General features: G+C 40.2%; 1 protein-coding gene across 4 annotated transcripts in view; it reads right to left on the reverse strand.

Moving 5' to 3' along the window:
• Positions 1-14,646, reverse strand: part of LOC108713136 (synaptotagmin-1) — a 305,972-nt gene that overhangs the window by 7,464 nt on the left and 283,862 nt on the right. For all 4 annotated transcript variants that reach the window (XM_041588587.1, XM_018255925.2, XM_018255926.2 and 1 more), the window contains one exon: positions 9,099-9,232. In XM_041588587.1, coding sequence (XP_041444521.1) covers positions 9,099-9,232 — 134 coding nt within the window. The remainder of the gene's footprint in view (positions 1-9,098; positions 9,233-14,646) is intronic.

Here is a 14,646-nt window from a genome sequence, read left to right on the forward strand (position 1 = left end):
TTCGTCTGGGGTTATCGGAAACTTTAAGGGACGAATTGGCAAGAGTCGGGTTACCGTCTTCATTGGAGGAAGTAATTTCACTGGCCGTCCAGATTGATCAAAGAATTAGAGAAAGACGCCAAGAAAGAGGTGTTGGTCCCTCAATTCCGGAATGGGTGCTGCCTACAGCTCCTCCTCCAGTTTATCCTATTTCTTCCTCTGATCCCGAACCTATGCAGATTGGGGTGGTTCGAAAGACACTTTCTGTGGAGGAAAGACTTCGTCGTAGACGGTTGAATTTGTGTCTTTACTGTGGCCTTGCTGGACATTTACTTAAAGATTGTCCCACACGACCCAATGGTAAAAATCGTCTTCTTCATTCTCCTATTTTACCATGTATTCCACCTCTTCAGTCTTATATTCTTCTTCATCTGTCGTTTCAGTGGAACAAAAGAAGAATTGAAGTAGATGCAGTTGTGGACTCAGGAGCTTGTGGGTGCTTCATCAACCAGGCATTCGCAAGTCTTCATCTACTTCCTTTGGTCCCAAAGATTCAGCCCATTCCAGTTAAGATGGCGGATGGCAATTTCATTTCTTCTGGACCTGTATCCTTGGAAACCCCACATATTTTGACTTTTTCTGTTCAGGGGCATTATGAGTTATTAAAGTTTGATGTCATGGAAAATCTGCTTTTTCCTGTTATTCTTGGAATTCCGTGGTTAAGGAGTCATAACCCTAGTGTTGATTGGCAGTCTGGGACAATCCTTTTTAATTCTAATTATTGTCGAAAAAATTGTCTTTCGTCCGCACCAGTCTTGGCTTTGAATACTTCGGATGACGAGATTCTTCAGTTCGTTCCTCAAGTTTATCATGATTTTTCAGACGTATTCAGTAAGAAAGCAGCAGATACTCTTCCTCCTCATAGGAGTTATGATTGTCCTATTGACCTCCTCCCTGGGGCAGCTATTCCTTTCGGAAGGATTTACCCTTTATCTGAACCTGAACTGGCTACTTTGAAGGATTATATTGACGAAAATCTCGCTAAAGGTTTTATTCGTCATTCTACGTCTCCGGCTGGAGCAGGTATCTTTTTCGTTGAAAAGAAGGACCACTCCTTAAGACCCTGCATTGATTTTCGAGAGCTTAACAAGGTTACAGTTAAGAATCGCTATCCGTTGCCTCTTATTCCTGATCTTTTTCAAAGACTTCGTCATGCCAAAATTTTTTCAAAATTTGATCTCCGGGGGGCTTACAATTTAATTCGTATTCGAGAAGGAGATGAGTGGAAGACTGCATTTCGTTCTCGTTATGGACATTTTGAGTATACTGTAATGCCTTTTGGTTTGTGCAACGCCCCGGCTACGTTTCAACATTTTGTTAATGATATTTTTCATGATCTTCTGGACCAATTTGTCATCGTCTATCTGGATGATATTTAGATTTTTTCCAATTCATTAGAGGAACATCGAAGTCATGTGAGAGAAGTTCTTTTAAGGCTCAGACATCATCAATTATATGCCAAAGCTTCCAAATGTGACTTTGAGAAGGCTAGTATTGAATTTCTGGGTTTCGTAGTTTCCGATCAAGGTTTTAAGATGGACATCAAAAAAGTGGAAGCGGTTATCAATTGGCCTTCTCCTGTGGATCGAAAAGGAGTGCAACGTTTTGTGGGGTTCGCCAACTTTTATAGGAGATTCATTAAAATTTTTTTCTGCTATTATCAAACCCCTCACGGATCTCACAAGCAACAAGATTAAATTTTCTTGGTCTTCGGGTGTTCAACAAGCCTTTGATTATTTGAAAAAATTGTTCTTCGCTTCAACTTGCACTTGAATCATCCCTACGGGTTCAGTGAGCTGTACACTAAACAGCAGTTCTAACTGCTCTTCCTATATTGTCTCCAAAGAGCCTGACAATAGCTGGTACAATTCTTCGGGTCTTTGCCCGGTTTTAAAATTAAAGTGATGGTAGCCTCCAAGAATGCCGGGGAGGGAGGCGAGAGATCTGAGATAGAGTTATAAGCCGCTAGCATTGCCGGAGCCAAATTCCCTCCCAGGGACTTGTATATTCCCACTGAGAAACCATCAGGACCCGGGCTCTTTCCGCTCGGAGTTGTGGTAATGGCTGCCTTAAGTTCCTCTGCTGTAAAAGGCTGAGCTAACGCTTCCTGCAGGGACGGGTCGTGAGTCGTTATGCGAGATGAGTTTTGGATATAATCCAACATTTGTGGGGAGATGTTTGATGCAGCGGGATTATTGATATTGTATAGTGCCTGATAGTACTGCTTAAAGGTCTCAGCCACCTCCGAGGAGAGGTGAGTGGTCGAGCCATTTGGAGTGTTAATGTGGGGAATGTAGGTGGCCAAATGTTTCCTCTTTAACTGTCTAGCCAGTAAACTCCCACATTTACTGCCAATCTCATAGAACCGACCCTTACACCGTTCAATAAATTTCTTATAGCGTTGTTGAGTGAGAGCTAACAATTCCTGACGAGCCTTAGTCAACTCACCAAATACCTGTTGGGACAGAGATTGTTTGTGGGATCGTTCCAAGGATTGAATTTTAAGAATTAACTCCTGCATAACTTTAGCCCTTTGTTTCTTAAGTCTCGCTCCGTGTTTAATCAACGAACCCCGCAACATACACTTCAGAGTTTCCCATTTAGTTAGACACGGGGTAGGGTCTTCTTTATGATCAGATTCGAAATTAGAAATTACATCTCTTAATTCAGCAAGACAAGGGGCATCATCCAGTAAAGATTCATTAAGTCGCCAAGACCAAGCACGTATGGGAAGGTCAGGAACACTCAGATCTAAATGGACCGGGTGGTGATCTGAACAAGTCTGAGCCCCGATTTCTGTGTTTCTAACCCAATCCAGGACATGATGGGAGATGAAAAGGTAGTCAATCCGACTATATTGGTTATGTGGAATAGAATAATGGGTATAATCCTTAACGGTCGGGTGTTGAAACCTCCAACTATCCACTAACTGATGGGAATGAAGCATTGTTTTAGCTTTTTTCAATTGGCGATAGGGGATACTCGATTTCCCAGTGGATACATCTAATAGGGGCTCCAGCGCCATGTTCAGATCTCCCCCCACAACCACAACTCCCTCCATCAAATTGGACAAAAATTGAAACGACTTCTCTAAGAATTGGGGCTGTTGAACATTCGGAGCGTAGCAATTGACTATGGTCATAATAGATTTCTGTATCTCAATTTTTACTGCAAGTATACGCCCCAAGTCATCTTTCTTGGTATCAATCAAGTGATGGGTGCAGTTGCGGTGTATGGCTATCGCTGTTCCCTTAGTCCTAGCCTCTGGATTGTCATTAAAAAACCAGGTAGTATAGTATTTGTTGGTGAACACAGGCCTATGTCCTTCCTTAAAATGCGTTTCCTGCAAAAGTAGGATATCTGTTCTAGACTTATGCATTTCATACAGTAATTGTGACCTTTTCTCTGGGGTGTTCATGCCTCTGCAATTTAGAGTGGAGACTCTAATATTAGCCATTATCCAAAATTACCAAAAACCAAACTGCAGGGCATGAACTCCTCGGGCTCGGGGGATGAGGCAATTGGAACTGTGTCAAGGGAATCGGGATTTCACATACAAACAGTAAACAAAAAACTAAGTACACAACTGTGATCACGGGTCTCATACCCATGGTTTCCCTAGTGTGGGGAGCAAAGTCGGGCGCCAGTACCATGTCGTACTGGAGAGCACACTAGAGAGGGGTGTAAAAGAGGAAAAGGGGGCCTCCAAAGCCGCCAAGAACAACCTGGAATAATGATAATTTTTTTTTTTTTTTTTTCCTAAATTTTAAGTTTTGAACTAGAAAAGTAGGAAACAGTCATAGCACCGTGGGGGATCACTACAGAGAAGGCTAACAGGTACGTATGCATCTGAAAGTCACAAATACTCGTGAGCCTGATGTGTGCCTGCACACGCACTGCCACTCAGGATGATTAAGGATATAGAGAAGTAGTGGCAATCTAAGGCCTCTCGTGCAGACCCACATTCAGGCCACTTGCAGCAACCCTAAAAGGCACATATAGTAGGCACAAACCTAGTAACAGCAGTAGTAGCATGACCCTCTCACATATCTGTAATACAGAACATTGGAATATGCAGACGAAGTTGCAGATAGTAAAACAAGAGGAAAGAAGTGGAGGGAGGAAAGACAAAAATAAACAAGATAGAGAAAAAGGCATAGGCATTAATATCTCACGTCTCCCAGACCACGGTGGAAGAGCTGCCATCGATTACAAGTACAGTCACACAGGTATCTCATCGAGGGAATCGGCCAAAGCACTGGATAGGCAAACAGGAGTCCCGGCCAACATTACAGTCCTGGGTAAAGCTGTAGAGAGGTGTCGATGACTCAGACAGGGTCGGAAGCTCCAAACTTTCAGGGTGGTCTCCTCTGCGGGTCCCAAGCGAGTTGATTCCAATCCGGAACCGAGATCTTGGGTAAGCTGAGCCGTTTTGTGAAATCCTCCAAGTCCGCTGGGGATCGCAGCACCGCCGTGCGCCCTCTATCAGATGCAATTAAGGCGAATGGAAAGCCCCACCGATATTTGATACCCTTGTCTTGCATGACCTGCAACAACGGGCGAAGCGCTCTCCTTTGCCTTAGCGTGTATTTGGAGAGGTCAGAAAACAACTTGAGTTTAGCACCATCAAAGTCAATTTCACCTTTATCATTCGCCTTCCGCATAATCATCTCCTTCTCCGCATAGAAATGGACCCGGCAAATGACATCCTTTGGAAATTTAGCCTCCGGGTTGAAAGGCCGTAGTTCCCGATGTACACGGTCCATTTCCAGGTGGGTACCGTCTGGCCGACCCAGTAAGCTATTGAAAATGTCCTGGATGGAGACACGCAAGTCCTCCGGCCCTGTAGCTTCTGGTAGGCCCTTAATGCGGATATTGTTCCGGCGGCTCCTATTTTCCTGGTCATCCAGGTGTTGCTGTAGCTGGAGCAGTTGCCGTGACTGGGCGTCAATCACTGCTTGCATGGACTCCGCCTTCTTGGAGTGTTCCCCATGTTGATCCTCGAGCCTCGTTACTTTAGCGCCCAAATGTTGGATGTGCTTGTTAATAGTCGTGATCTCACCCCGCAAAGATTGTTCCAACTGTGCCATCTGCATGGTAAAATCAGTTTTCGTGGGGAGATTGCCAATGAGGCTCCTAATGGCCTGCATATCCGCGGAATAAACACCAGGTGTAGGTGGCAGGTGGGAATGCGCCATAACATCGTCCGCCATTAAGGGTCGCCCCCTTGTGTCTTGGTCAACGGCACCTGTTAGCGACTCAGCCAGAGTGCAGGAGCCAGGTAGTGGGGGTTGCGACTGGTTAACATACACTGCTGCAGAGCAGTCAGGGGGTCGGGCCGCGCAGCCCTCAGACTGTAAGGCCCGCGACTCATGGGCCTTGTCCCACTCCCCCCCGTCACCACTGCTCCACTCTAGAGAGCCCTCGGCAATTGGCGTATGAGGAACAGTACTTGCCGTGCGGTGTGCTGGGGAGACTGCTCTGTCACCTGGCTGTGGGTTGCGCCGCGGTGTCGTGGAGGTGGAGGTAGAATTACCGCTTTCCCGGGCCGCCTCCTCATCTAGGCCTGCTTCCCAAGATGGCCGCCGCTGACGGTCTTTCTGACTGCCACTGCCCTCTTTGGCGTTAAAGAAGGATTGTATTCCGCTCTTAGAGGGTACTTCTTGTCGAGGGGATTTCGCCTTCTGTTTCCCACGTTTAGTCATCTTATATCGCAATTATCTCGGCTTTGGAGGCCCTTAGTCTCGGGAGCTCTAAACACATGCGACTGCACAGGTACAGCGTCAGGCCACGCCCCCCTAATAAATATACTTTTTAGCAATTTAATTACTTTATCACCATTGATAAGAGGTGGGACCCAACAGATATGGTGGAAAAAATTGTAGATCAGATAAATGGTAATAAAATGTGCTGATGTCATCACCCGTGTCTCATGTTTCCTTCCCACCACTGTGTGTTTAAAGGTGAATTCAACCTGCAATATAAAAACCCCTCCCCCCTACCCTGGGTAGACCCCCCTCCCTCCTCCCCGCAGCCTACACCCACCCGGGCAAATGCCCCTAACTTTTTACTCACCCCTCAGGTGATTTAGGTCTCTTGGGTTCACGGCAGCCATCTTCTCCTGTAATCTTTGTGTATTGACGGCATTTTCGGTGCATGCACAGTTGGGAGTTAATTTCTGGTCCGAAACCACTGCGCATGTGCCGAAAGTCACGACTTTTGGTGCATACGCAGTGGTTCGGGACCAGAAATTTAGTCCAACTGAGCATGCGCTGAAACTTCCGAAAAAGACAGAAGAAAGAAGATGGCGCCCATGAACTCCCGTGGCCAGAATCTGCACGGAGGGGTAGGGGGGCATGTCGGCTGGGGGGAGGAGGGAGGGGGTCTACCCAGGGTAGGGGGGAGGGTTTTTTAAACTATGGGTTGAATTCTCCTTTAATTTGGCACTGTCTGCTGGGTAAATTCACTTTGAGAAAGGCCTGAGTGCAGGCCCAAATGTCAGTCTCCACAACAATAAAATATTGAAGATGTTTCACACTAACGATGGCCATACATGCAGCCATACTATTGTACAAAACAAATTTTCGTATGATATTCGGTGCGTGTATGGTGGGAGACAAGCTGATCGATATCGGCAGAAGGCTTGGCTATTGGCCCAGGCAGAAAATTTTACTCTGACGATTCAGCTCTTCACGTCTGTATTGAAATGAACAATCTTTCCTGAAAAGATCTTTTCCAGAAAAGATCGTAATTGTTACGTCCATGGCCACTTTAAGACCTGAGTAGTGCAGATTCACTTGCTCTGCAGGATACCTACTCAATGGACTGCACCCAGGCAACATTATATATTTTACGTGAGTGCCTGCCCATTTGGGTTTGTTTTATATATATATATATATATATATATATATATATATATATATATATATATATATATATATATATATATATATATATATATATATATAGAACCCCAAAGGATCCGCACTCTCAGGTCTTATGCGTAAAAAAAGTTTTTTATTGCAAAGCTTACAGCCTAACGTTTCGGCCTCCTCCGAGGCCTTTATCACTTTGATAAAGGCCTCGGAGGAGGCCGAAACGTTAGGCTGTAAGCTTTGCAATAAAAACTTTTTTTACGCATAAGACCTGAGAGTGCGGATCCTTTGGGGTTCTGTGGATAACAATTTTGATACTGCACCCAGGCATATGAACTTTTTATTCGAGAGTGCTGGCTTTCTATGGAGCTGTATATATATATATATATATATATATATATATATATATATATATATATATATATATATATATATATATATATATATATATATATATATATTACCCAAAAGTCTTTTTAAGGTATATACACTGATTTCTAAATGATTTCTAAATCTGTACCACATATAACATTGGCTGCTAATATAATATTGGCCAGTTCATATTCAACAATTTAGATCTAAATTGTTTCTTGGTATACCTGTACATACAGCACTGATATATTCCCCAGTGCTATTACAGCTTATACGTCATTCACATCAGTCCCTGCCCCACCAGAGCTTACTATCTAAGGTCCCTATCACCTTCACACCGAGTAGGGCCAATTTTATCAGGAGCCAATTTATCTGCCTGGATGTTTTCAGAAGGAAAAAACATACAAACTCCATGCAGATACTGCTCTAGCTGAAATTAAACTCAGAACCCAACACTTCAGTTCTACCCACAGAGCCACTGTGTTGTGGTAAAACACAAGCATATTTGTGTCTATTTTGATGCATTTGGCACAATTGTGACAGACTCAACACATTATGGATAAACACCAGGGCTATTTGTGTCAAAAATTGTACTTTTGCACTTATGTCTGTAAATGACCCCTTAAATTTTTGACTGAATCGGCAAAATGCTGGGATTTCTGCAAATTGGAATCGTGGTTTTAGCACATGCCTTAATCATAGCCAACTACACAGAAGCTACAACTGGTAGGTAAGAGGTAGCTTGAAATTTCTAAGGCAAAGGTAGTTAAATAACAGTCTAGACAGTATCCTGTCTCTGCTCATTTTTATTATGTACATAGTGCTACTAGTTATGAATAATATTGCATAAACTTATTTAGGAACAATGAAAGCCCCTTGCTACTGTATATGGAACTTAAAGTTTATGCTTATTTGTGTAGAAACATTATGTAAAAAAAACTTATTAGAATAAAACTGTGAAAAAGCCCAGAATGCAGCAAATTCACACTCTTCTGATCATTTTCCTTAGGTCTTCCAAAAAATTTAAAACCTCAAATTGAAAAAAAACCCACTTATATATTGCTTATAGCAACTCCCATTGACCTCTTTATGAACTTGTCAGCTAATAGATGCTGAATTTTAAATTAAAATTTTTGTGTTTAAAGGGATACTGTCATAGGAAGAATTTTTTTTTCCAAAACACATCAGTTAATAGTACTGCTCCAGCAGAATTCTGCACTGAAATACATTTCTCAAAAGAGCAAACAGATGTTTTCATATTTAATTTTGAAATCTGTAAGTTTCCCAGCTGCCCCAGTCATATGACTTGTGCTGTGATAAACTTCAGTCACTCTTTACTGCTGTACTGCAAGTTGGAGTGATATCACCCCTCCCCCCAGCAGCCCATCAGCAGAACAATGGGAAGGTAACCAGGTAACAGCTCCCTAACACAAGATAACAGCTGGCTGGTAAATCTAAGAACAGCACTCAACAGTAAAATCCAGGTCCCACTGCGAAACATTCAGTTACATTGAGTAGGAGAAACAACAGCCTGTCAGAAAGCAGTTCAATCCTAAAGTGCTGGCTCTTTCTGAAATCTCATGACCAGACAAAATGACCTGAGATGGCTGGCTACACACCAATATTACAACTAAAAAAATAATACACTTGCTGGTTCAGGAATGAAATTTTATATTGCAGAGTGAATTATTTGCAATGTAAACAGTGTAATTTAGAACTAAAAACGACACCATAAAAATCACGACAGGATCACAACCTTTGATAAATCTGCCCCTAAGTGTGAAAGTCTGACTAAAACGGAATGTCATTTACCTGTATTTGTTCAAATGGTACTTCAAAGCTAAATGATTCATTGTAGTATGGATTGAGGGTATTCTTTTTGATTGTTGTCTTCTTTTTCTTCAGTCTCTTGCCATTCTGCATTAGGTGAATTTTCACATAAGGATCTGAAAGATAAGTCAGCAAATGAAATCAGTGTGTGAATCTTACTGATTACTGAAACTTTATTATCTGAATAAAACAACATGCCGCGTGCGTTTCTAAAGCTTGAGATGTAAGGTGAAATGGAAAATAAAAGCAGAAGAAAAATATCCTTATACAAAATAAAGCTTTCCAAATTGTTAGAATGGTGAGGGGGTAGGGTGGAGAAAATGAACCATTTTTGATTTACCGGAATTAAATACTGGCAAGGACAAATTCAAGCAAAACGAATGATTAAAACGCTAAGTTTAAATTACATTTCATTGTCCTCACACACCTGGAAGCTTTTAATTTAAGCTTTAAAATATACAGCATTTTAGCCAAATACACTGCCCATCACGATAACCAATGCCGCATGAGGAAGTCTATTAAATGCATGGCATAAAGCATCCCAGCAGACATTGTTCTCTTGGGACTAACAAAGCTAAAAGGCACAGTGGAACAGATGGCTTGCCATCATCATAAAAGATAAAAGGAAGCAGGACATTCGCTGGATTAAAATGCTGCAAAAAGCTTTACTCGCCCTCCCTCTCTCATATATATCTAGTTGTGAGTTATTACAAAAAACAAGAATAAAATCGATAACAGTTTTTAAAAGAATGAGTATCTGTTTCCAAGGTGTAGTGAATACTCATCATTCTGTTGCTGGAAACTGTTCCTTTGGCATTTGTACTTAGTTGGCACACACACTGGGGCTGAAAAACGGGAACATTTGGAATAACATGAATGCCTACTAGATTTCTGTTCTAGTTTTGGCAACATATCATCTGGAATGCTTGGGACCTGGATTTTTTAGATATAAAAGAGTATTTTTCTATAATTAGATCACCATACCTTTAGCCTCCTAAAAAGACATTTAATCATAAAATAAACCCAGTAGTTTTTTTTTTTAGCTATCAATACAAGTGCAGCTTAGTTACCATCAAGTTTTATTATTACAGAGGAACTTGTTTTAAAATTAGAATTACTTGCTCAATGTGGACTCTATGGGAGGTGATCTTCCTATAATTAATTTCTGCATATTGGGTGTCTAAATTAGAGATACAATACATGTAGATCATAGATGAGTAGAGTCCGATATAACATATAAGGCACAATGACAATGTTAATTTTTAATGTCTGTAGAATTTTTTTTTAAGAATCACTATATTTCATATTCAGTCTGGAGAAATGTCTTATAGTCTCAACATCAGCTGAAAAAGTCCCTAGTAGCTACTAAAAGCTGCCATCAATACTTATGGAAATTTGAGGGCATAGTCACATGGCAGTGAATTAAAAAAAAAAAAAACGAAATTCCCAGCTGACGACTCCAGCAATACAAAGCCCCATGTAACCTCTCTGTAACGCATATGAGGCAGGGATTTCAATCATTCTCTTGATTCCTTCAATGGAGGATGTTGGTTATGGATTGTGTTGCATTGATATATGTTCACCTTGCCAGGGTGTTCAATAAATCATTAGTGAAGGTTTAAGATCCATTGAAACACAACAAAATTTTTCACTCTAAATGAAATAAAGCAAGATATATTGTTATATTGCTACATCCTCCATTATATATTTACATATGTATATATAGCTATATGGACAAACAAAAAGGGAAATACTGTAGAAAGTATCCATGGCAAATGATTATTCAAATTCTAACTGAAATATAAACACATGGAATATACTAAATTAATTTCAGAATTTCCATCGACGTCATGTTCTAAACAGAGAAATACCAATTAATGTAGTCTTGCTAGAACCAATGACAGAGACAAAAAGAAAGCCAGACATTTTAGCATTCTACACAACTTCTTTACTTGCCCATAATTATATGAAGGTACCAATTTAAAACTCCTCCATGTCATATACAATTAGAGGCTATATCAGGCAATTAACTCAGAATAAACCAGCCTGCTTATGAGTAGAATAAAAAAGATAGTGTTGTATAGACAACACACTGCTCAATCTAGCATCATATAAATAGCTAACTGCACATTTCTTAGATGAATGTATTCAGGAACTGATAAAGTAACTTGTGCAATGTTCTCAGGATACAGCGGTTACTGTCACAGGAAAATATTATTTTGCATTTCCAAACACTTTCTATCTAAGGCAGATCTGTTGGGCTTACATGTGAGCTGCAGCCACTAGAAAGTCATTTGTAAATGCATTAGCAAGGGGATTCTGCAAAGTGACTGCAAATGAAAAGGCCTTCAGGACAAATGAAAGAAGTCAGAAAGGCAGTAGCATTAAACTTTTTCACTGGTGTGTACTGGCAATTTTTGTAGCCATTAACATGATATGTCTCTAATAACAGTGCTGAGCAAACCATACACACAGTCCCGGATCTGGGGACAGGCATAGACCTAGAGCAACAAACATTTGAGGGAGTATGATAGTAGGCTGACCCGATTTAAAAAAAATGTGTTTATGCCTTTAAAATTAGAACTTGTGGGTGACAAATGTGCTGCTGTGAACCCTTTTAAATAATAATGAAATATTTTGTTTCATACAAATGGTTAAGGCACAATTCGGGGCCCTGCATCATTGTGCCGGCATTTCTGGCATGCAGAATATCTAGGGTGGCATTTATGCTATCAAAATTGCTTGCAAACTTGGCTACTCCTACATCCTATTGGCCCACGCAGTACACCAAAATTATATTTTAACAAATAAACCAAAGGTAACAATGGGAGCACCTTCCATTAAATATTTTGCTGATACAAATTACCAGTGTGCAGGGTCAAGTAAATTACTAATAAACCAATGGAGAGGAAAAGAATGAGCCATTGCACCACCCCAGTATATAAGTCCCACCAACCAAAAGTTTCCAAGATAGACTTAAACTTTTAATAATACGTTTATAAAAGTAAACAAAAAGGTTAAAATGTATATTAGGAGGGAAAGCTATATGGACTCTATGGTCACTAGCTTGTAGACGGATGATAAAGGGATAATTCCCTTACATGACTGATCAAAGTCAGTGCATTTCATAAAAAATAATCTTCCCAGATGGATATTAGAGTGTGGGGATAGCAGATAGTCACTGCATCAAGTCACATAGTTTGAGAATACTCTCATGTAATTGGAAACTATTAACAAGTAGGAGTTCACCAGTATATTACATCTGGAGTAAAGTGTAGTCTGTTACTCTTGCGGATGTGTGACCAAACCACATTAACCATTCCTCCGTAGCTCTTTTCCCCTCCCGGCAGGATTAGCACAATAGCCCAAATTCGTATGGGAGATCCGGCGCTCTGCCTATGTTCCCATATAGCGGAAAGTATATTATATTGCTCTTGCCAATGTATGGCGCCAAAATAACCTAATAATGTATCATGTTACAAAATCTGTTTGACCTTACAGAACAGAAGTTTCTGTATGTGTTTATCTCTCGAGGGTCTCCTAGTGATCATATTATATATTGTTCATATTGCCAAGTCTACCACCTCTGGTATGGATCTATAGTCTACAAGGAAGGAACAGGAGAAAAAGGTGAAATATACAGTTTGTTTGGATATCCCACCATAAGAAGGCACACGTATATATAATACAGGTATGGGATCCAGAATGCACTGAAATGCTGTCTTCCATAGACTACATTATAATAAAATAATCCACAATTTTAAAAATCATTTTAATGTAATAATAAAACAGTACCTTGTACTTCATCCGAACTAAGATATATTGAATCCTTATTGGAATCAAAACCAGGTTATTGGGTTTATTTAATGTTTACATGATTTTCTAATAGAGTTAAGGTATGAAGAGCCAAATTATGGAAAGATCCATTATACGGAAAATTCAGGTCCCGAACATTCTGTCCCAAACCTGTATATATTTGGGGGGGGGGCTAACCCTTCCTAAATCTTCAGTATTCTCCAGTGTTTGGCACAGTGATTTTGGAGGAAAGAAGAAAGGCTTACCGTACATTGATAGCACCCTAGGGTAAAAAAATCAAATTACGAACACAGATCAGGAATAAAAGAGATAAGGATATGCAAGTAAACCAAAATTTAAATGCTATATAAGCAAAATAACTGCAGACTATCACTGTGGAGAGGACGATTCCTGCTGCTTAAGCTCAGCAAACATGTTTCCATATGCACGTTAAATGGGAACAGCAAATTGTACAGTAATTCTCTAAAACAGAACCAAATATCAGTATGAAAATGGGTTTCCTTCTGTCAAACCTTTGAATAAAATATATATAACAAATATGCTATTTGGGTGTACCTGCTGAAAAGGAAAGTACTTATTTTAATGTACTTATCATGTGCATTAAGATTGCTTCAGATAAATAACATGCACTTGTCTGCAGCATCTTCTAAGTGGATTGTAATAAAATATATCTTTATTGACAAATTTATATAAACCGATCTATTTACATATCTTAGGCACAGGGAAAATTAGCAATCAAAAAAAAATCAGTAGTAGACAGGAAAGTAGAATATGAAATGATGCTCTGATTTGATGAAACAATTTCAGCGCTAAGCACTTTAATCAAAGAAGTCACATCACTCTCTGTTACACAAGTAGTCAAAAATAGTCAAAATAAAGGAAGCAGTTTGCCCTAATTACATTTTTCAGCTGAAAAATCTTAAATCTTAAGCGTGAATGGAAATGAGATCTACACTGTTAATTTCTCAATAATACGTCCATAGTGGAACACAGAATTCTGATTAACACATGTATCTGCATTAAAGTTGATCTAATTTTTTTTTATCTTTAATTATATAAGGCTGCTATTATTAGGCTTTCAGTTCAACAGCTATCTATGAATGTCAGATTGTCCATGAACTATACAACAGGTGGGTGCACTCCATATGGCCAGGAGTAGGGTGGCACATCCCCTACCAGAGGTTAAAAATGAGCCCTACAGGTTCTTGCTTCAACTATGTTCAGTTTTATTACACATCAATGATTTAAAGACCCCATTGAAGGTAGTAATTCTAAGCAGTAGTAAATTTAAGCTTAATTGTCCATACAGAGTTAGAAGATAGGTAACATTGCCCAATGAATGGACCTTTTGGTGTATGCTGAGCTTTACAAAAAATACTGAGCACAGTTGATGCAATCACAGAATCTCATTTAATCCTGAAACCACACACAGCCTAAATGGTCACGGCTGGAAAAAAAAAAATATATGTACCAAAGACATTGTGGTATCTGCAACTGAGGGAGAGCTCTGAAATAACAGCAACCATTAAAGTCCATGCCTCAAGCCTTCATACAACACCTATCTGCTTAAGCACTATAAACCTGGAAATTGGTGCTAATATGCTCTGCAAGTATGGTTCCAGAGTGCAAGAACGATATCACTCATCCTGCGGAAATAATTGCAGCTAAGTACAAACTCCTATTAGATCTCTACAACTGAAATGGCAATAACAAA

The sequence above is a fragment of the Xenopus laevis genome, chromosome 3S (assembly GCF_017654675.1).
Source record: "Xenopus laevis strain J_2021 chromosome 3S, Xenopus_laevis_v10.1, whole genome shotgun sequence".
In the NCBI taxonomy this organism is placed as follows: domain Eukaryota; kingdom Metazoa; phylum Chordata; class Amphibia; order Anura; family Pipidae; genus Xenopus; species Xenopus laevis.